Source organism: Sus scrofa, chromosome 6 (genome assembly GCF_054392235.1).
Source record: "Sus scrofa isolate SSC_HxYL_T2T_F1_AM1 chromosome 6, Sscrofa_HxYL_maternal_Yorkshire_Landrace_v2.0, whole genome shotgun sequence".
Taxonomy (NCBI): Eukaryota; Metazoa; Chordata; class Mammalia; order Artiodactyla; family Suidae; genus Sus; species Sus scrofa.
The window spans coordinates 162490529-162513307 of record NC_139388.1 but is presented as its reverse complement, the minus strand read 5'-3'; the positions used below and the strand labels follow the sequence as shown (position 1 = coordinate 162513307).

The 22779-nt window shown below is 55.8% G+C and overlaps 1 protein-coding gene across 4 annotated transcripts in view; it reads right to left on the bottom strand.

The window, feature by feature from the left end:
* SSBP3 (single stranded DNA binding protein 3) overlaps positions 1-22779 on the bottom strand; it is a 169918-nt gene that overhangs the window by 2337 nt on the left and 144802 nt on the right. For all 4 annotated transcript variants that reach the window (XM_021096594.2, XM_021096596.2, XM_021096593.2 and 1 more), the window contains 10 exons: positions 20872-20938; positions 20677-20753; positions 12157-12221; positions 11403-11451; positions 10601-10636; positions 9897-9951; positions 8132-8202; positions 920-998; positions 367-395; positions 152-253 (listed from right to left, as the gene is read on the bottom strand). In XM_021096594.2, the coding sequence (XP_020952253.1) occupies positions 152-253; positions 367-395; positions 920-998; positions 8132-8202; positions 9897-9951; positions 10601-10636; positions 11403-11451; positions 12157-12221; positions 20677-20753; positions 20872-20938 (630 nt within the window). The remainder of the gene's footprint in view (positions 1-151; positions 254-366; positions 396-919; positions 999-8131; positions 8203-9896; positions 9952-10600; positions 10637-11402; positions 11452-12156; positions 12222-20676; positions 20754-20871; positions 20939-22779) is intronic.

Below are 22779 nucleotides of genomic sequence, written 5' to 3'. Positions count from 1 at the left end.
AACCGAGGTGTAAGAGCCATAACACAGCTGCCAGGACACTGGCCCCGTGGGCAGCGCTTGACCAGGAGGCTCCAAAACTTGTGAAATCAATGGTGCCCAGGGCCCAGGGGATAAGGTGACGACCCAGGGCTGAAACGAGCGTGACTCTTACATTGTCATTCTGGAAGGAGTGGAGGAAGTTCCCCCCTAGCTCGCCATCGTCTCGAGGGGTGCCCGGAGGATTGCTAATGCCACTTATGTTGTTAGGAGAATTCTGCGGAGAGAGCAGAGGAGGTGAGTCCCCCGTGACTCAGCAACCTGCCACCCGGATGAGGGGGGCGCTCGCTGGGTGGTGCTGTTGGGGGGAGACACGGAACACACACTCACTTTTGGAAGTCCGTCTATGTCACCTGACCCTGGAAGGAAAAAAAGAATCCAGTCCGGTTTCTTGCCCACTTTTCTGTGCAGGGGCCCCAAACCCTCTGCCCAGACCCCAGATGTTTCTTTTTCTTTTCTTTTCTTTTTTTTTTTTTTTGCTTTCTAGGGCCGCTCCTGCAGCATATGGAGGTTCCCAGGCTAGGGGTCTAACCGGAGCTGTAGCCACCGGCCTACACCAGAGCCACAGCAACGCGTGATCCGAGCTGTGTCTGCAACCTACACCGCAGCTCACGGCAATGCCAGATCCTTAACCCATTGAGCGAGGCCAGGGATCGAACCTGATGGATTCTAGTTGGGTTTGTAACCCACTGAGCCACAACAGGAACCCTCTGTACCCCAGACATTTCTACAAAGAGGACTTTCTACCCAGGCAGTGTCTTTCTCTTGGGATCCTCCTGTGGGGACCAGGCTTCGCTGAGTCCAGAGCCGAAGCAGAGGACGCTTCCGGGGAGGGCCGGGCAGAGCTGGGCGGGGTGCACGCGACCCAGCGAAGCCGACTTACCTAATGAGCCGTTCATGTGGTGTGGCTCCATGCCGCCCATGCCCCCCATCGGGCCGTCCGAGCCTGGACCCATGGGGAACTGCGGGAGAAGCAGAGAAGAGGCCGCTGAGGGGGCACCCAGGCCCAGCTGCACACAAACACTGCCCTTGGGGACCTTCCATTGTGGCGGGGCTGCGGTCACACACACTGGCATTTAACAGCAGGGGGCTGGAGCCGGGGCCTCCCCTCGGCCCGTGGGAATTAACTGGGCCTGTGCGCTCCCTCCTACACACCAGGACCGGGGAGCAAACTCAGAGAGACAGAGGCACTGGCCCAAGGCCACCTGGAGGTGGCTCTCCACCCTGGCCTTCTGGATCCCATCCTCTGCTCTTTCCAGCCCTGGGCCAGCAGAGCGTCCACATAATTGAGGGATAGAATTTGGGCAGGCAGAGACCGGCCATGGACTCGTTCTCGGCAGGGAGGGTCCTGCCTGAGCAGAGGAACAGGCCACCTGGCAGGTGGCAGCATGGACTGGCTGGAGCAGGGACAGACCTGGGGAGACTGCAGGGGTGGGGCTGGGGCACCAGCCGCTGCCTCACCCCCCAGCTCGCACACCCCGTGCGTGCAGCCTCCTTGCCTCCCCAGTGGCTTCCCAGGACTGCTTTGTAGGCTTTGGGTCACACTTTGCAACAGATTTCATGGTTACTAACCCAAGTGATATGAGAATGCAGGTGGCCAGCTTTTTTAGGGAGCCAACCCCAGACAGTCATAGCAGACCAAAAAAATTCCCTAAATGTGATAATAATTATGCATGCATGTCATCACTGTAACAGATAATTTATTTTTTGTCTTTTTGCCTTTTCTAGGGCCGCTCCCTTGGCATATGGAGGTTCCTGGGCTAGGGGTCCAATCGGAGCTGTAGCCACCGGCCTACGCCAGAGCCACAGCAACGCGGGATCCGAGCCACATCTGCGACCTACACCACAGCTCACGGCAACGCCGGATCCTCAACCCACTGAGCGAGGTCAGGGATCGAACCCGCAACCTCATGGTTCCTAGTCGGACTCATTAACCACTGCGCCATGACGGGAACTCCAACATAAAGATATTTTAAACACAGGTATCTTAAATTATATATTAGTATACATTACTTTTAATAGCTTTATGAGATAGTAATTCATATACCATACACATGACCCATTTAAAGTGTACAATTCAGTGGTTTTAAGACTATTTAGAGTTGTACAACCATCGCCACAATGCATTTTAGAACATTTTCATAGAAAATGAAAAACCGAAAAGAAACCCTGTATCCATTAGCAGTCCCTCCCCAGTCCCTCTCAAACCCCCAGGCCCCTGTCAATGGAATCATAGGCTCTGTCACCCTAGTGGCCGGCCCCTCTCCCTGAGCTAACGTCGCCAAGGCTCAGGCACGTTGCAGCCTAGGTCACGTTCCTTCTTATGGCCAAATAATATTCGTGTAGATGGAGGGCATTTTGTTTACCCATCCATCAGCCAGTGGATATTTAGGTTGTTTCCACTTTTTGGCTCCTGTGAATAATGAATAATTCACGTCCGTGTGAATATCCGTGTACCGTTATTGTGCGGACAGGTGTCCACGTCTCTGGGGCAGGTACCTACGGTAGAGTTGCAGGGTCACACGGGAACTGCCGCACTGTGTTCCCAGCACCTGCACCACTTGTCCTTTCCGCCAGCAGCGTACGAGGGGCTCCAGCTGCGTCCTGGCTCAGCCAATGCTGTTCATTATCTCTCTGATTCGAGCCATGCTGGTGCATGTGACGTGAAATCTCGTCGTTTTCATGGTATTTCTCTAAGAACGAATGATGCTGAGTGTTTTTTCATGTGCTTATTGACTATTTATACGTCTTTGGAGAAGTGTCTATTCAGATCCTTGGCCCTTTTTTTTTTTTTTTGCTTTTTTAGGGCTGCACCTGTGGCACATGGAGGGTCACAGGCTAGGGGTCGAGTCGGAGCTGGAGCTGCCGGCCTACACCGCAGCCATAGCAACGTGGGATCCAAGCCATGTCTGCGACCTACACCACAGCTCACAGCAATGCCGGATCCTTAATCTACTGAGCGAGGCCAGGGATCGAACCCGCAACCTCATGGTTCCTAGTCAGATTCACTTCCGCTGCGCCACAATGGGAATTCCCTTTTTTTTTCTTTCCCTTGGCCCATTTTTAAGTTGGGTTGTTTCTTAATTATCGCGTTTTAAGAGTCCTTTACATGTTCTGGATTCAAGCCCCTTTCTCAGACCCATGACTTGCAGACACTTTCTGTGGGGTGTCTTTTTACTTTCTTGACAGTGGCCTCTGAAGCACAAGTTTTAAATTTTCATGAAGTCCCAATGCAGCTCCCTTTTTCTTCTGTCGCTTGTGCTTTGGGTGTTGTAGCGAGGAAGGCCCTGCTGAGGCCAGCCACGGGGATTTAGTCCCACATTGTCTTCTAAGTGTTTCATAGTTGTAGCTCTGCCATTGAGACTTAGGGTCCACTCTGAGTTCATTTTTCTGTATTGGTGAAGGAAGCACTTCAACCTCATTCATCTATGCGTGGCATCCAGCGGTCCCAGCACCGTTTGTTTATGCTGCATTATTCACGCTTCTGTTACATAAATGCTATCACATCAAGCAACAGCTGAACTAGTTAACAGCAGCAAAGAAGAGGAGGACTAGTTAAACAAATGACATATGTGGGAAAAATATAACTCTTTTATAAGATTTGTTTTCTGACACAGTCAATTATTTTAACCCTTTATTGGATATTTCAATGTTGTAGGCTATATTAACTATGTATTTAGTCAACACATAAATCCATGATTTTTTTCCAAAGGGAGTCTAAATATGAGAGAACTGATTGAACAGATACTACCTATATTTAGGTGTTTGGTTTTTGTTTCTGTTTTTTTTTTAAACCTTTTTGGCCCCGCCCCATGGCATGTGGAGTTACCAGGCCAGGGATCAGATCCAAGCTGCAGTTTCGCCTATCGGCAACACAGGATCCTTAACCCACTGAGCCAGGCTGGGGATGGAACCTGTGTCCCAGCGCAGCAGAGACGTCAGCAATCCCACTGTGCCACCGCAGAAACTCCTATATTTAGTTTTTGAAAAATGACAACTTTCCCCCTGTCCTGCATCATATCACAAGAGGATGCTTTTGCTCTGCCTTAAAAAAAAAACTTTTGTTTAAAGTTTTATGTACAAAAGCTAACACTGTTTCTTTCACTGGGTAGCTGTCTTGGATAATCCACTCAAGGAATATCATTCGGTCCTACATCCTCTGTGTATCGAGGGGGAAAGTGGTGGCACATACTGAAGCCGAACTGCTGGATCAGACCGCGACAGTTTGGGAAGACGTGGCTGCAGCGAGAGCCCTGGCTGGTCTTTCTCAGAGGGGCTCCAGGAGAATTGCTGGGGCCCCGCCTTGCTTTCCGGGGTGCACAAGGCAAACGACGCTTGCTTTTGCACAATCACTTCTCTGAACTGCCTGCCGTCTCCCAGACATCTTTCCTTCACGTGGCAGCAAAACTGAAGAGAGTCCAACGAAAAAGTCACAGCCGTTCTGGAGAGGCAGCACCTACATTTCTATTTGACTGCAATTCCTTTTTTCCATTCGCATCTCAGGAAGACCATCACGGCAGGCTTATCAAGCCCTGGTGTCAGTCCAAGGTGGCCACCCCAAACCCCCCTCTCCACAAAAACACCTGCACAGGGACTGCTTAGGGTTTTACTTACAGGCCCGCGTTTTTGCGTGTGTGGGAACTCGATTCTGGATCTCCCCAGATGCCCATCCACTGCCAGTTTTTTTGCTTTTTTTTTTTTTTGAAGGCTGCGCCTGTGGCATATGGAAGTTCCCAGGCTAGGGGTCGAATCCAAGCTGTAGCTGCCGGCCTACACCACAACCACAGCAACGCCAGATCCGAGTTGCATCTGCGACCTACACCACAGCTCATGGCAACACAGGATCCGAAGCCCACTGAGTGAGGCCAGGATTGAACATGCGTCCTTATGGATATTAGGCGGGTTCAAAACCCACTGAACCACAACAGGAACTCCACGTCTGTCCACTTTGCATCTACAGGCTGGTTTTGGAAGATGAGCTGCTTGGCGGTCGGGCACCTTTCCTGTAGGAGTTCATAGGATGGGCTATGCCCGTCTACACTGTCCGTTACCTGTAAACGTTCCATGACCCTGGCTGTCATCATCAGTTACAATTCTCTCTCTCAGGGAAAATGGTTTTAGAGTACACAGGTAATTTAAACTTGTGAGATCTAAGTTGGAGTCTAAATAAGTTAACGTTTTAACAAAGAAATTGAGAAAGTCCTGCCTAACTTGGCTGCCCTTACTGATGACATTTTTTGGGTTCTCAAGGCGTCTTCTCACTTCCAAAAACTGCACCATTACTTTGGTTGCACAAGGCTTCATCACAAGCACCACCTCCCACCCCCGCCCGGCTCCCTGCTGACTCTGAACAGCTCAAGGGCGGCTCACTCATCTTTGTCTACACTCCTCCTGGCCTTTTTTTTGGCGGTGCCCACGGCATGCAGAAGTTCCCAGGCCAGGGAACGAACCCGTGCCACAGCAGTGTCAACACTGAATTCCCACACTGCAGGCCCCCAGGGAACTCTTCCTCATGGCCTTTTTCACGATCATCAAACCGTTCTGGAGAAGCAGCATCTACATTTCTTTTTTTTTTTCTTTTTTCTTTGTCTTTGGTCTTTTTCGGGCCGCGCCCGTGGCATATGGAGGTTCCCAGGCGAGGGGTCAAATCGGAGCTGTTGTTGCTGGCCTACACCAGAGCCACGGCAATGCCAGATCGGAGCCGCATCTGCAGCCTACACCACAGCCCACAACAGTGCCAGATCCTTAACCCACGGAGCGAGGCCAGGGATCAAACCCGCGACCTCATGGTTCCTAGTCAGATTTGTTTTCTCTGCACCACAACGGGACCTCCCAGCATCTCCATTTCTATTTTACTGTAATTCCTTTTTTCCATTGGCGTCTCATGAAGAGCATCACAGCAACAATGACAGCGAGCTCTGGGTGCACGTCCAAGGGATACTCCACTTCCATAAAGTCCAACATCTCACTAAGTGCTTCTGCACGTTTTGAGCAAACTGACAGGTGACCAAAATTTTCATCACGAAAGCAGGATTATTACAGGTAAGCAAACACCCCCCTTTGCAGCCGTGTGGGGGACAAGGTGTGTGGAACACTGAGCAGGTAGGCAGATTACACACTAAATGAAATCTGCCAAATGCATCTGCCTGCCTGACAGACAGGGCAGCTAACGAGCAAGGTCTGGCTTGTATCTGGACAAGAACGACAATCTTGTCTTTATTTGTTGGCAGCAGTGCCGTGAACATCGTCTTCACAGAAATCAAGACGACGATTTGAAGCTCCAGTTTTCAAGTCAAAGGATGTAAAAGCTGGGGAGACTGCTTCGTTGCCCCGGTTTGATGCACCACGTGCGTGACATGAAGGGGGCGGCTCCCTGACGGGTCCGGAAACGCAACAGTCAGCTGGGCAGCGTAAAGGGCCAACTCGAGTGTCACCCACATTCCCCCTTCTGGGCCCCCACAAGACTCAGCTGCAGGCTCTGAATCAGGAGATGCAACCGTCTCAGTTCACGGAGCCATCCAGGGACCAGCACGGCGGCGGCGTTCATTCCGGGGCGACGTGTTCTCACGGCCCTTTCTCTTCTGTTTGGCACACTTGCCAGGACGTTCCGTGTTGGTTATTCGCCTCCCTAATCCAGTTGTCTGTGTCCTCACATTTGTCACTGAAATTCACACGGTCACCCAGCCCTTTCTGCTTTGGTGACCCTGGGGTCACGCTGGTGCTGGAGGTCTCATCCACCTCATTTTCATCATCTGAGCTCTTAGAAAACACACTCACGATACTCACACGGCGAAAAAGGAAACCCGCACACTCTCGACACAAAGCACACAGGCAGGCTGCCGGCAGCGTGGGGGCAGAGGTGAGGTGCGGTGCCCGAGTCAGGCCCCTCAAAGGCACAACTGGAGGGTCCATCCTGAGAGCCACAGCACACGGCTGCTGGCATCTGTGGTCGTGGACATGTGGGCGACCTGGGAGGAGGAGTCTATGCCATACTCATGTGCTCAGTCCTGTCTTTGGGGCCGTTTAAGTGGGTCTTAAACGTTTCTGCCCAATTTCCTGCATCCATTGCCAAAAACCGAGACTTTTCTTCCCCCTTCTTTTTTTGGCTACCCTGTGGCATATCAATCAGCTCTGAGCTGCACATGCGACCTACACCACCGCTGCAGCAACATGGAATCCTTAACCCACTGTGCCAGGCCGGGGATCGAACCTGTGTCCCAATGCTGCAGAGACACTGCAGATCCCATTGCACCACAGTGGGAACTCGCCCAAACCAAGACTTTTTGTGTCCTGGGAAGTCATCTTCTGGGACACAGGGCTTTCAGTGCTAAAACCCAAATGGTTGGTTACCCTGGGGCGAGGCAGGGGCTATGGGAGGTGCTGGCTGCCCACGAGAGGGAGAGCACAGGGGGTGGGACTTCAGGGGATGAGTCTGGTTCCCGCACTTCTCAGTCACGTGACCCCAGGAAAGGTGCCTCTCGACACCCCAAGGAGCCTCCCCCAGAGGACGGGATGCGGGAACTCGAGAAGGAGCGGGTGAGCAAGAACCAGAGAAAGGGAATCTGAGCTCCAGCCTCATCGGAGGTAGGAACTTTGAGAGGCCAAGAAGGGAAGGAGTAGCTTCTAGATGAGGGGGTGGCAGGAGGAGAGGCAGACAGGCTGTGGGCTGTGGGCGGCAGAGGCACAGGGCAGGCAGGTCCCCGGGGGCTCCACCCGCAGCTCACCTGCCAAGGAACCAGACCAGAGAGGGTGAGGCACTAACCCAGGTGCACAGCCAGTCAGCCGGGCAGGGACTGGCCTGACCCCCCTGTGGCTTGTGCTCTTCCCACCAACACCCCACTCGGGCCAGCAGGGGTCCCCACAGCGAGACCGGGTGCCCGGCTCGGACCAGCCGGGTAAGACCCACGCCACCCCCTGCAGGGCATGAAACGGGAACTGGGCTGCCCAAGAGTTAATCACTTTTCTGACGGTTTATTTTATTCATCTTTGGTAACAAATGGCTGAAATCAATTAAACTTGCTTTCCCCTCAGCTGATGAAGTTAATTATGATTTGTTATGGTATCTGATATGTAAATTATTAGAAAGCAGACTTACGTTGGATCGGCTGCCTCCAGGCGGCACCGGATTAATCATTGTGTAGATGTTGTCACTGGAATTTGTTGAATCTGCAGAACAGTGGAAACCCGCAAGTCGGGGTGATTAATTCATTTCTTAATTAAAACAAACTCGTGGCACTTGAACTCATTCTTTTGTATTTTATCACCTAAAATATCCTCTAAGTACCACCATTTTCTGGCTAATTTGTATTTAATGAAGATTCACAAAGTTTTTAATCACAGAAAATTCCGCTGTGAAAACCACTCAACCCTGAAAGGAAGGATTTCCGGGTGCCTGGACAGCCATGTGGACATGGACACGGCAAGGCGGGGTGGCTACGGGTTCCACTCTCCACCCCACACCAAACCAGGTTCCCAGATGCGGCCCGGGACGAGGCAGGGGCAGCCGGACCTCCACCCTGTGCCTGCAGCCCGGCCCAGCAGGGTGCATCAGGTCGGGAAGGAGAAACACTGCCCGCTGCCCAGGGGGCCACCCTGCCAAGCTGAGGGGGCAGGAGGGAGAGGTGGCGGCGACGGGGCTGGAGACGCATTAACATATGGAGTGGTTTAATGTGACCCAGTCTGAATGTAGGTCATGCAGCTCATAAAAATGCAGCAGCAGAAAGAGGGAGCGGGAGCGGGAGCCGGGATACCGTGCTTGCCGCCACCGGCTCCACCCCTGCAGCTGAGCAGCTTCCCTGCTACGGGGGGAGCCAAGGAGGGGGTGGGAGAGGGGGGCCCCTCTGTCTCCCCAATTAGCCAGGAGAATCTCCTGAGGAAATCAGCTAACTTGTTTCTATCAGGAGCAGGCACCATACTTCTCGGGCAGAAATCCAACTACCTCTCACTCTTTATTTTGGGGGAGAGTAAAGACGGCGCAGAGAATTCCTGCTAGTTGGTGGGATGCTATTCTTAGCTGGGAAAGAAACACAACTGAGATGCTGCCTCTGTGTGTGTGTGTGTGTGTGTGTGTGTGTGTGTGTGTGTGTGCGCGCGCGCGTGCGCACGCCCAAGTGTGTGCACACATGCCCTCTTCCGATTAAAGAAAAGAGAAGGCATCTCGGCCACAGAGGACCAGAAGCCAGGGCTTCAGGACCCGAGAGGTGTCAGCTAGAGAATCCTCGTCCCACGATGCCAGAGCCCCAAAGCCCCTCTTCAGTCATCCAGAGAAACGACAGCCAGAACAGGTTCTCTCTGACCAGGGGGACGACTGGTCTGACCAGTGGGATCTCCACGCTCTGCCCTCTTCTGTTTTTTTTTTTTTTTTGTCTTTTGTTGTTGTTGTTGTTGCTATTTCTTGGGCCGCTCCCGCGGCATATGGAGGTTCCCAGGCTAGGGGTCGAATAGGAGCTGGAGCCACTGGCCTACGCCAGAGCCACAGCAACGCGGGATCTGAGTAGCGTCTGCAACCTACACCACAGCTCACGGCAACGCCGGATCGTTAACCCACCGAGCAAGGGCAGGGACTGAACCCGCAACCTCATGGTTCCTAGTCGGATTCGTTAACCACTGCGCCACGACGGGAACTCCTTTTTTTTTTTTTTGTCTTTAGTTGTTGTTGTGCCCTCTTCTTTGACCGAAGATGTGACATGACCGGCTGAGGTCACACTGGCGGGTTGGCGACAGAGGGGACCTTCTGGCCCTGAAAGTCACTGATGCCGAGATGCCGGCCTGAGAAGGCACTGCTCAGGAAGAGGGGGAGGCAAGCCCTGGCTCGGCAACCCAGCCCCCTCCAGGACGCCCTACTCCCCCAGCCCCCTTACCTGCAGGACTAGGCATGATGGGTGTTCCTGGGGGGCCGCCACCACCAGGAGGTCCCTGGAGATGAGATAAAAACTGTCAGATCACCCACAGTGATGACACTTGTGGGGAGAGGCCACCGAGCTCCAGTATCATCAGCGGCCAGTGCTCGCCCAGGGCCCAGGTATTTAAAGTTTGGGGTAACTGGATTCCCACTTTTTTTTTTTTTTTTTTTGTCTTTTAGGCCTGCACCAGCGGCCTATGGAGGTTCCCAGGCTAGGGGTCCAATCAGAGCTATAGCCACTGGCCTACACCACAGCCACAGCAACGCCAGATCCTTAACCCACCGAGCAAGGCCAGAGGTCGAACCTGCGTCCTCATGGATGCTAGTCAGGTTCGTTAACCACTGAGCCATGACGGGAACTCCCACTTCTTTAAACCAAGAGGCAACTGTGGGCATGCGCAGGGGCTCCCAGGCATGGTGAGGGGTGAATTCAGAGGCCTGGGGAAGACGCCGACTGGCCTACCAGTCAGTCCCCCCCAAAGGAGATCCCAACTCTGGGTCTAGTTTGGGGACTTCTGGGCCAGCAGACGGTATGAACGCCTAACATACTGACAGCGAGGTCGAGCAGTGCGGGATCCGGGCTCAGAGTGTGTTTTGAAAGGAAAGACACAGGGGCCCGAGTGGCTCTCTGGCAGAGGCACTGCCCAGCCCGCACACACTTACCACGTAGGTACCGGGTGAGGAGGAGGAGTACGGAATCTAGGAACAAGAGCGGGGAGCCACGTGTCAGAGGCGCCTCCTCGGACAGGCAGCGCCCTCTGCCTTCCAAATCCTCTTGGGGACACAACCCCCCTCTTTTTTTTTTTTCACCCCCAGCTGCACATGCAGCATGTGGAAGTTCCAGAGCGAGGGATGGAACCCGAACCGCAGCAGTGACAACACTGGATCCTTAACCTGCTGCCAGATCTTTAGTCTGCTGAGCTACCAGGGAACTCCAACACAACCCCACTCTTGGTGGGAGAGACATCCAGCCACCGGGGTAGTGTCCCCAGGAGGGCCAGGGAAGTGGGCAAAGTCCAGTTCCTATGCTGGACTGATCCTGAGAGCCTTGGCGGGGAGCCTTAGGGGGCCGTGGGCATGGAAGACCCTCTAGTTTGAGGACAGGAAAAGCGAGAGGTTCGCCCCATCCCTGGGCTTCTGCCCCAGACTGTCCATCCTGAGCCTGTTTCCAGCTCCCCCCTCTGACTGCTGGAAGCCAGCTCTGCCACGCAAGAGGGATAGGCGGGAGCCCTGGCACGTCCAGGGCCCTGAGCCCGGCTTTCAGCTCACATCTCGGCCTCTGCAGAGCAAGCGGGCTGAGGCCTGCTGGCCCCCAGCGTGTTATTCCCACGCCCCCCCTTACAGGTGGGCTTCTCCTTGGAGGCATCAGGTAGGGTCCGTGATGCCTCCAACCTGGGGACAGGAACCGCGCTGCACCCTAGAACCCTGTCCCTAGCAAACAGCACCCCCCAACCTGGGTACTCACTGAGTTAGCACTGTTAGGATTGGGCCAGGGTCTGCCAGCTCCCGGGCCCCTGAGAGGGAGAGAAAGACGGAGATGAGGAACAAGGTGCAGTGAACGCTCAGGCGGGGAGGGGCCCAGCAGGGGCAGAACAAGACGGAGTCCTTCATACACTCCGCTCCCAGGCTGCGGAGGAGGAACCGCGAACAGAACCTTGCAGTCCCTGAACCGAACTCTACGGACCCCCCGTAAATTATCTGCAAATTTCGTGAGGACGAGTAACACTTCCTCTGCGCGTGCATTCCCCTCGGAAGGGAATACACAGAGTCTCACAGGGATCCACAGAGGGGCTGCAGCCCTGAAACACGGCAGCAGCGGTCAACCGTCCAGGAGTGCCAAATCTTGACCCTGCCACTTGGAGCTGTGTGAGCCTGGGCAAGGGACTTCACCTCTCCGTGCCTCGGCTCCCTCCTGGGTCAGTGGGGATCGTAATAAGCACCTCATTGAGGTATTTACACAGATGAGGCGTGCTAAGCCCTGTGGCAAGCCTGGAACCGTGCCTGGCACGGAAAAGCGCTACCCGGGGGTCCATGAGGTCTCATCACTAGTGTGATCAAGGGCCTTAGTTGACTCAGGAGGGGACTGACGTCCAGAGAGGTGCCAGGAATTACTCTGATCTTGCGTCTCCGGGCGGGGAGGGGCAGGGGCGGGGGGGGGGGTGCAGCGGAGAACGAGGAAAGCCAGGCTCTGAGCCGCCAGCAGGGCGGTTTTGTCTTACATGTTAATCCCGGGCATGGCGGGGCCGAGGGAGTTGGGTGGTGGTCTCATGCCGCTGCCGTAATTCTGCAACGATAACCAAGGGTCAGTCTATGAGAAGGAGAAGGGGAACCGGAGAGAGGAGGAGGGAGGAAAACAAACAAGCGAGAGGGTGAGTCTGTGAGACGGAGCCCACGAGACAGTAATACGTTCATTTTCAATAGCTGGGGGTGGGAGCCACCTGACAAGACCACAATGACAAGCCAGCACAGAGGGACAGTCACGGCTTTGAACACATCTTCAGGGGCTTCAGGATGGGTCTCTGAAAAGCATACGGACGTCCAGCAAGGTGCGTGTGATGCCAGCCGGCACCTGCCTGCAGGTCTCAGGCAGGAAGGGGGAAGAGACTCGGTAACAGGACCAGCTGGGACCCACCCCCCACCTTGGAGACTCAGGGGGAGAAGAGGCTGCTGCAGGCTGGGGGCAGGGCTGGGTCTGCCTGTGAGAGGGGCAGGCACATCCTGCTGATGTCCCGGAGGCTGGCGTGTACAGGGCCCACCCTGCCCCGGGTCTGGGTTGTCCCCAAGACAAGTCTCCTGATTCAGGTGTCAGCACGGGGGGGCGCTTGACAGGCACGGTGCTGGAGGAGCAGGAGGGAAACTGCCTCCCTGCTCAGGGGGATCACTGTTCTGCTTAAGAGGAGTCTACACCGATCTGGGAGACCTGCAGGCGTCCCAGCTCAGCGTGGTGCAACCCACCACGGCTGTGGGGTGGGTCCAGACCAGGCACTCCAGGCCTTTCGCCTGGCTCATCTCCTGCCACCGCTGCTCCCTCCCTTCTCTAAGAGCTATTTTCTGTGCAGGAATAAATGTCTTGTCCCCCTTCTCCACTTGGCAAGCTCCTACGCATCCTCCAAAACCCATCTCAAATAGCACCTCCTCTGTGAAGCCTTCCCTGCCCACCCCCTGGGAATAATTACTCCAGCCTGCTCACCCCCAAAGTGCCTTGTAACTTCCTCCCCCTACAGCCCGTAGCACACAGGCTTATGATGGGGGCCACCTGGCCACCTCGCCCACGGGACTCCGAGTCCCTCTGGAAGGCGGGAACACTCTTAATGATCTTCGTATCCCCGGCCACGCCACACCTCAGCGGCACAGATGGGATGCTGCATCATCAGCGAAGGAATGAAGAAGTGAATGAATGGAAAGTAAAATGAGCCTGGTTGTAGCTCGAGCTCTGTCTTTGTTGGAGAATCTGAAAGTAGCAGATTGGTGGAATTTTTTTTTTTTTTTTTTTTTTGGTCTTTTTGCCATTTCTTGGGCCACTCCCTCGGAATATGGAGGTTCCCAGGCTAGGGGTCGAACTGGAGCCATAGTCACCAGCCTACACCACAGCCACAGCAACTTGGGATTCGAGCCATGTCTGTGACCTACCCCACAGCTCACGGCAACACCGGATCCTTAACCCGCTGAGCGAGGCCAGGGATTGAACCTGCAACCTCATGGTTCCTAGTCAGATTCGTTAACCACTGAGCCATGATGGGAACTCCAGATTGGTGGAATTTTGATGGCAAAGGAACAGCCAGCATTTTCGCTGGTTTTTACTGAGCACATGACACAGTTTGCATCCGGTCTCTGGTTTGGACCTTCTAACAACACCACGAGGCTAGTGTTAGTCCCATTTTACCGAAGAGGAGACTGAGGGTCTGAGGGGAGGAAGATGTGCCCAAGGTCATGGTCAGCAAATGCCCTGAATCTGCGATCCTCGGCACCTGCTCGCTACGCCACATACCTGGCAGGTGTGGGGAACATGGGAGGTGACGAGAGGAGGGCAGAGATGAAGCAGGAGGCACCACGGCTAGAGTTGACCAACACAGCTGCCATCAAGCTAGTGGCAGGTGCTTCAGCCAGGGACCGTCTCAGGGCCACCTCCTCTGCTTGGTCACCCTGAGAGGGGTTTAGAGGTTAGAAGAATGTTCAGACGGTGTGGACAGGGACAGCAGGAACACCAGGCTGGGTGGCAAAGAGCAAGGCCCAGAGTTGGGGGAGCACAGGGGAGAGTACCCACAGAGGGCTCCTCGGGCAGCTGGCACATGGAGGGCCCGGCATCCCCCGAGCCTGCTCAGGGCTGAGTCCCTGGGCCCGAAGGCGTGTGCCTGCACTCAAACAATGGCAGGCTCATGGCAGGGGGCATATGGGGCCAGGCCCTCCCTGCAGATGGACGCCAGGGGTGGCGAGCAGAGTCACAGATCTGAGGTCAACGGGGGGAGCTGGACCCAGCTCGTCCACTTGCTGGTGACTCTGGGCAAACCAACCAAACAACCACCATGCTTCCTCCGTGCCAGGCTGGGCTTCGGGCTTTGTAACACCTACATTTGACCATCCCAACAATGGCATGACCCCCCCAACTTTTAAGATTAAGACGCTTGAGGCGCAGAAGCAGAGCGACGCCCCTCCTGCAGCTGCGCTCACACTGCAATCCCCCTGCTCTGCTGCCTTGTCCATAAAAGAGCTCCCAGCCTTTAGGACCATGTGAGCATCAAATGAAATGATGGCTCTGAGGCGCCGTCAGCCCTCGGAGGCGTGTGTGATTTGGGATGTTAGCAGAGCAAACGCCAAAGCCCTTAATGCCGCCTTAAGCAACCCAGAACCTCAGGTCTTACAGGGCCCTTGCTAAGCCCATGTGCAGCTACCAAATCCCCTGTACAAATCTCAGCCTCGCCTCCGCTCCTCCAGAACAGGAAGCTCACCACCTCCCCGGGCAGCCCGCTCTCCCCCTGCGCGCTGCCCGGCCAATCAGAAAGGGCTTCCAGATGGAGCATGAGGTCTCCTCCAGGGGCTGCAGCTGCCGCTCGCTCCCTTCACACCCAGGAGAGCGGAAGGCAGCCTGGGGGCTGGTGGCAGAGCAGGGTGGGGGGAAGCAGGGCGTGCCCCCTCAGGAGCCTCCCCAAAGCCAGCACGGCTGCCCCCCGGGAGGGAGCCGCCCCAGCAGGTCCTTCCCTCCTGCAAAGGCCTAGACTTGAGGGCCATGTATGTGTCCCCACTTCAGAGATGACAAGCTGGAGGCCCAGAGAAGCCCAAGACTCGCCCAGGGCCGCACAGTCTGTCAGGGGGAAAGCAGGGCTGGAAGTGAGGTTTTGGAAGTAAGTTTTTAAATTGGGGACGCCAGCCTTCTGCATAGGGGATGGGGGGCTCAGAAGTGCAGCTCCACAGACTTGGCAGAAAAGGTTCCCTCTTCTCACAGCGCCTGCCTGCCCGCAGCACTGGCCTCTGCGGTGTGGCCACAGCCAGACACCCCCCTTCGCACCCTGCTTCCTCTGCCGTCAGCACTGCTTGGTGTAGCTGGAGGGCCTGCCACATCCAGGGTTGGGGTGGAGGGTGTGTGTCTGTCTCTCTCCCCACAACCCTGCCTTGTCCCAAACTCCCTTGTCCCCAGACCCTGGGCGAAGGGGTCTCACCAACTATAAAGGATCAGGCCCCGGCCTCTGGGTCTCAGACCCCAGGCAGGGTTCACAGCGACTCGGGAAGGCACCACACAGCCAGCAAGGGCTTCCCGCAACCTCCTCAGCACAGGGGCTCTTTCTCTGCTGCCCGGGGCCTGCAGAGCACATGGAGGGCAGGTCTGTCAAAGGGGACTCCAGGCTGTGGGGCACTTTCTTGGGCTTTGGGGCCTGGTCTCCATTCCCTATAATCATGTGGCAGCCTGGCCAGCCCCCCTGGAAGGCCTCCGAGGGGCCCCCTGGAAAGCGCCCTGAGCGGCCCCACGCTCTCCTCCCCCTCCCCCAGTGCTCTGGCCACCTTTCCGATGCCTCCATCTCTTCCTGGGGTCTCTGCTCAGAGGCACCAAGCTTGGACTGGCCATGGGGTGAGGCAGTTCCTCCCGGTATCACAGGACTGTCTCTAGGGCTGGTGGATTAGCCTTCACCAGAAGGTTCTCAAACGCAGACAAGCCAGGAGGGCGATGCGATTCTAGGCTGTGCTGACCCCACGCCATTCTTTCTACAGGACCCTGCGGAGCCCTGGCAGTTTCAGCCTCCCCCTAGCAGGATTCACTTTTGGAAAGTGTCATGTGACAGGTAGGGGCATAATTCCTTAAAGAGAGAGAATACAACCAAGTGGAAATACCAGCTCCTTTCTGGTGCCGGCCGGTTCACAAAACCAGCGTACAATCCGCCCGAGACACTGAGGGCCAAGGGCAGGGTGCTGCTCATTTGCAGGCGCCTGTCTGACATTTAGGCTAAAACGCAACACAACTTCAACAAGTACGATGCCACTCCATTCGGCTTTGAAACCTATCAGGCAGCCGGCCCCAAGGCCACACTGTACCTATTCTTTGCTCAGAAGGTTCTAGAGTGGCCCCACCAGGAATAATAGGCTGAAGGTTTCTCAGCCGTGTGTCTGGTCTGGGCACGGCACTGTGCATGCAGTGGTGCTTACTAAAGGCTGCCTAGAGGGGCTTGGTCACCTTTATCAAGAGCCCGGGGAAGGGCAGAGGCAGGGCTCCCTCCCTGAGCCCAGGTTCGCAGGAGAGAATGGGATCCATGAAACGCCCTGCAGCGTGAGCTCTGTGTCTCTCGGCTGCTGTTTCGTGACGTCCCACGACGAGCCCCATGAGGTCATCACCCGGCCACCCACCCTGCACATGAAGGACCGCAGGCCCAACCAGGCACCACATTCTGAGCTCCTCCCTCTCCTGCCCACTGGGGGGGACCAGGGCAGCAGCCTCAGGGGACAAGGAGAAGGGGCTAGTGGAGGAGGCCTTGTCCTCTCCCCATCCTCAGCCTGAGAGGTACCCCCGACCCAGGCTCTGTGATGTTCTCTCCCTGGTGGACCCCAGACCGTGATCCACGCCACCCCCCAAACTGGCCCAGGCCCAGGTGCACTCAAGGCCAGGCCCTTCTGCCCCCCCGTGAGGGGCCAGTGAGGACATCCAGGGGACTCTGAAGAAGGCTGGGCTCTGGAATGTCCTACAGCCCCCTCACCAGAGGGTACAGGGGATACGGGCAAAGCACTTTAGGAAGGAAACAAAAACACTGATTAGAAAGGCTACATGCATCCCTATGCTTACTGCTGCATTCCCGCGTTTGTTTTTGGCTGTACGTGTGGCATACGAAAGTTCTGGGGCCAGGGACTATACCCATGCCACGGCAGCAACCCGAGCCACCACAGTGACAACGCGGGAACCTTAACCCACTGTGCCACCAGGGAACTTCTGCCGCTGCATATTGCAATAGCCGAGATACAGAACAACCTACGTGTCCATCAATAGATGAACAGATAAAGAAGATCACACACACACGAATATTACTCAGCCGTAAAAAAGGACGAAATCTTGCCATTTTTGACAACATTGATGGCTCTTGAGGGAATTATGCTAAGTGAAATATGGCAGATAAAGACAAACAGTCCATGATTTCACTCATATATGGAATCTAAAAAACAAATGAACAAATGTAACAAAACAAAGAGTTAACAGACAGATAAGGAGAACAAAGAGGTGGTTGTGGGGAGGTGTGAGGGGAAAGCAGCAGAAGAAGATGAAGAAGTAGGAACATCCAATTGCAAAACAAATGAGTCGTGGGTATGAGCGGCCTGGCATGGGGAATACAGTCAGAGACTCTGCAACGCTTTGCATGGTGACACATGACAGTAACCAGACTTATCGTGTAATCATTTTGAAATGTCCAGAAATACCGGATCATTGCGTAACAGGAACTAACTGAGGGTTGCAGGTCAACTGTACTTCAAAAAGAGACAGACTCATAGAAGGAGATCAGATTTGTGGTCACCACGGACGGCAGGTGGCAGGGGGAGGAGGTTGCGGGGAGGGGCTGGGTGAAGGCAGTCAAACGGCTTGAACCCCCATTTACAAATGCAAGCGATGGGACACAAAATGATAGAGATGATGAGCCCTGCTGTACGTTATGCATGGACGTTGTTAAAGAGTTTTCATCGCAAGGAGCAAAGATTTTTTTTGGTTCTAGTTCCTTAATTTTGTATCTCTAGGAGATGACGGATGTTCCCTAAACTTACTGTGGGAATCGTTTCACAACGGATCTAAGTCCAATCAGGACGCTCCACAGCTGAAATGTACACAGCGCTGTGCGTCAATTACACCCCTTAAAACTGGAAAATGAAAAACAAGAGCGATGCTTTCAGAGCCCTGGAGGCTGGCGGGGGTGGGTTGGACCAGCTAGTCGCCCCCGGGTGCCAGCCACTCCCTCCCCTCTGGGTGCCAACTTCAGGGCCCACGACAGAGCTCCACCACTGCACACTGCTCAGTGACTCCTAACCTTCCAGAACACTCTGCTCTTGGTCTGTCTGAGAACATTCACTCCCAGCTTCTGGAACCTCAATATTCCTACAGGCTTATGAACAAGCTGTTGATGGCCTTTGCCAAAAAAAAAAAAAAAAAAAAAAAAAAAAAATGCAAAAGAAACACGGAGCCATCACCAAACCCAAGCAGCTCGAGTCCTGAACAGGGGTGTGTTTTGGTTTGTTTGGGTTTTTTTGGCTTTTGAGGGCTGCATGTGTGGCACTTGGAGGTTCCCAAGTGAGGCTAGGGGTCGAATTGGAGCTGCCGTTGCTGGCCTACACCACAGCCACAGCAACGTGGGATCCGAGTCGCATCCTTGACCTCCACCAGAGCTCACGGCAATGCCAGATCCTCAACCCACTGAGCGAGGCCAAGCATCGAACCTGCATCCTCACGGATACTAGCCGGGTTCTTGGCCCACTGAGCCACAACAGGAGCTCTCTGCACCCTGGCTTTAAGCCCCCGGACTGACTAAGCGGTTACTCTGTGCCAAGCATCACGGCGAGAACTTGAGCCTCCTCCTTTCGGCGCCCCTACTAGGCATTTCCTGGTCTCCTTCCCACTGCACAGATGCAGACGTGCGGTCGCCAAGAATCAGAGGGGTGGGTGGTAGAATACTCCTTCCTCTTGTATCCCCCAGGCCCCCCAGAACATTCTGAGTCCAAGGCCACTGCTGATTTCCACACCAAGATAGTGTCTCTAGCGTGCAGCTGAGGAATCTGCAAGCTTCTGCCTTGGGAGGGGGAGCGCTCGGCTCTCAGGCCCTGCCGCTGCTCCCACGGGCCCCTGCCGAGGTCAGCTCCGGCAGGCCGCCCGGCAGGAAGGGGCCACTCTGGTGGCTTAAAAGGAGCTGGTGAAAACACAAGCTTTGGGGGATTTGAGGAAAGAAATGAGAACAAGAAAGCCAGAGCTGCAACTGGTGTGGGCTTGCTTCCTTTTAGGGCTATGGGGCCAACGAAAGACAAGGACCTCCCTAAAATCTTTCAACACCACAGATGTTGAAAGATTTGAGGACGAAAGCAGCAGGCTGGGTGTGCAGCACACACGATTCCGGACAGAGTGGGAGGCTGCGGGCGTGGGGGCAGACACCCCTTCCTAGAAGGGGAGGCGTGCGTGCGTGTGTGTTGGGGTCGGGAGGTGGGAGGGGGACACCGGAAACCTGTGCTTGGGCCCGGAGGAGCCAAACACCTACAAGCAGGAGTGGGAGAGACAAGCGGGCTTCCGGGCAGGGCAGAAAAGAAAGGAAGAAACACCTAGAACAGAATCCTCCTGCTCTTCCTTGGGAAGCTCCCCTCTCCTTACTCAGGCTTTGGGCTCTGGATCATCGGATTCCAGAGAATTCCCAGGGAGAGCAGAACACAGTGGACGCTCTGCCACAGCTGCTGCAGGACACAGAGCCGCACTCTCACACTGAGCAGAGCAGGAGCCAACTGTGAGAAGGTCCCAGGACAGGGATGGCCGTCAGACACCCCCCAACCCCCGAGGGTCCTGCAGGACCTGGGACCTGTGGGGATGGAGCTGGGTCACAAGGAGCGACCCCTGTGCTGTAACTATGAAGAGGTAGGCAGGGCGCTTAAGGTCATTTCTTCTAGAGGTTTCTAAACTGTTCTTCCGGGCACCGGAGCCCCTTCTGGGCAACAGAAATCTTAGGCGGGACCCCGGTGTGGGAAAGCGTCAAAAGCTCTGGGCTGGAGGGAGCACCAGGGGCCGCGGCTAGCCTGACCTCCTCTCGGCTGGGGTGGTACCTCCAAGAACCATGGCTATAGACTCACCCCTCACTGGACAAGCGGGGACGCTGGGGCCCACTGAGGTCAAAGTGACTCATCCAAAGTCAGAAAAAGGGGAGTTGCGGTCAGTGACATATGCTGCCTTCAGGTTACAACAAACTGTGACCGTGGAGCCAGCTCCAGTCCACCCCCAACCTCTGCTGGGAGAGGGAGGGAGCTCAGGGGACCCACAGCACTGCTGGGCCCTACAGACCCCTGCTTCTGCTCCCTCCAGTCCCTGCCATGGGCGGCTCTCAGAGGCCCCTCTTCCCTGGCTCCAGGGACTCCCTCAAACCCACCCGGGGACCTGCCCGGTTGTGGGCAGAAAGGGCAGCTAAGGCCCTGGTCAGGCCCTCTTCCCACCCCTGCGACGTGGAAAGACTGACAGACTTGGAAAGAGGAGAGAAGGCGGGTGCACACGGATGGCCAGGCAGATGGACGGACGGACAGGCGACGGTTACCTGTGGGCCGGGCCCCATAGGCCCCATGCCTCGGGGAGGGTTCATTCTCTGCATGGATCCTCCCATGTTGGGGTGCCCTGCGTGAGAGAGGGGGTGAGCCGTGAGGGCCAGGAGGAGGAGACAGACAGTGGGGGGAGGAGGAGCCGCTCCCAACCCCCCCACAACCTGGGCAGCCCGCCCTGCCCCCGCCTCTACCTTGTTGCCGTGTGGGATCCATGGAATTGGGCAGCAGTGGCTGTGTCCCAGGAACTCCGCCTGGAGGCTGAAAGACACGGAAGACGCGAGCTGAGCGGCTGCTCCGCAGGGTTGGGGGACAGAGGAGGACGCACCTGCCTGCCCCAGCTCCCTGCCCAAGCACTGGGGGCCACTCATGGCGCCCCAGAGACCACCCCGGCTAAGGGGTCCCCCGGAGGGGCAGTCAGCTCTGGCAGGTGTTACAGAAAAGGGCAATGTGGGCGCTCATCTGCCGCGGGCGCTGCTGCCTTCCTGGGTCCGTATACCTGCCAGAGCCCGGTCACTCTGGCCACACCGCCTGCCACACACCCCTCGGAGGCCGCACTGCTCCCTCCCTTTTACCACCCAAACCCTGTCTTTCTTTGGCCTCATGGAGATGCAACTCCTTCCCTCCCCCGACCCCAAATTGCAGGGACACCAGAGATGCATAAGCCAAAATCCTATCACCACGGGAAGTCCTTTTTATTTTATTTTGCTTTTTAGAGCTGTACCCGCAGTATATGGAGGTTCCCAGGCTAGGGGTCGAATCAGAGCTACAGCTGCCAGCCTACTCCATAGCCACAGCAACATGGAATCCTTAACCCACTGGGTGAGGCCAGGGATTGAACCTGCAACCTCATGGTTCCTAGTCAGATTCACTTCCACTGCGCCACAAAGGGAACTCCAGGAGGTCCTTTTTAAAGGGGAGCAGGGGACCGACCAGGGGGCTTCTGAGATTTAGATGAGGATGGGTCCAGAGGCCCCAGTGCCCTCAGTCACCTGCGGGCTGAGCCAGGAGGGACACCCAGGACTCTGGACCCCTGTCCTCTTCCACCACGAGAAATGCCACCTTCCAACCCCAGGAGTGAAGGAGGGGGCCTCCAGGAGAGGGTGAGAGGGACACTGAGGAAGAACCTGCCCCAAAGCCTGGTGTGATCACTATCGAGATGAGGACAAGGTGCCAGGGGTTTCCTGAGTGAACGCTTGGCACACCCACTCCGAAAACCCATTACCCGTGATTTATTTGGGACGGAAGCTATTTTGGCTGCAACGTGAAAAAAGAGAAAAGCAGAGCTGGGAGAGGAGAGGGAGGGAGTTGCTTTTAAACCCTGTGGCTTAGGACTAAGCACAGGCCCTTGGCTTGGAGAAGAAAGCCTTTGTGAAAGCTGGGCACCTGTGACCGGGACCCCCAGCCCTTCTGTGCTGTGGGCACGGCCGAGTAGGGGCTGCTGGCGCAACAGTGAGCTCCAGGCCAGCTCTGGAATGAGGGGGTGGGAAACAGAGGGACAAGTGCTCACCGTTTAGCTGTACAACGGGTGTGTGTGTGTGTGTGTCTGTCTGTCTGTCTGTCTAGGGAGGGAGAGCCTTACGAGGGGGCCATGCAAGCCTGGGAGTCCCTGCTGTCCATGAAGTGGCATTTGGAACCTGCGTTTTCCATCTGCCTGGGGCTGCTGACAGTCCACCTCTCCAGCCCCAGGTTCGACCCATCTGACCTCGTGCTTCCTCCCCCACCTTCCCTGAGTTCCCAAGCTCTGAATCATTTGGCTGGTTCACGTCTGCCCACTCGACGGGGGTGGGGTTGGGATATTTCTCAAGCCTGGTTACAGGACTCAGAGGGCACAGGGAGGCCTTCCACAGAGGCTGTCTAGTTTGGCTGGGGGGTGGGGGTGGGGGCTCTTGGGATGTTGAGGTCTTGGTAAGCTCCCGTCCCACTCTGATGGGGCAGCCCTGGGGGGGCGGGCAACCGCGAGACCCCTAGTTCTGGCCGGAAGCTCTTCCTTGGTTCACCTAACCGCGCTGAGTCAGGCCTCAGGAGCAGGGTGGGGCTGCTCAGAGGCCTCAGAAGGGGCTGGGGTGTCGCTTTCCTCATCGGGTGACCCTGACCTGAGG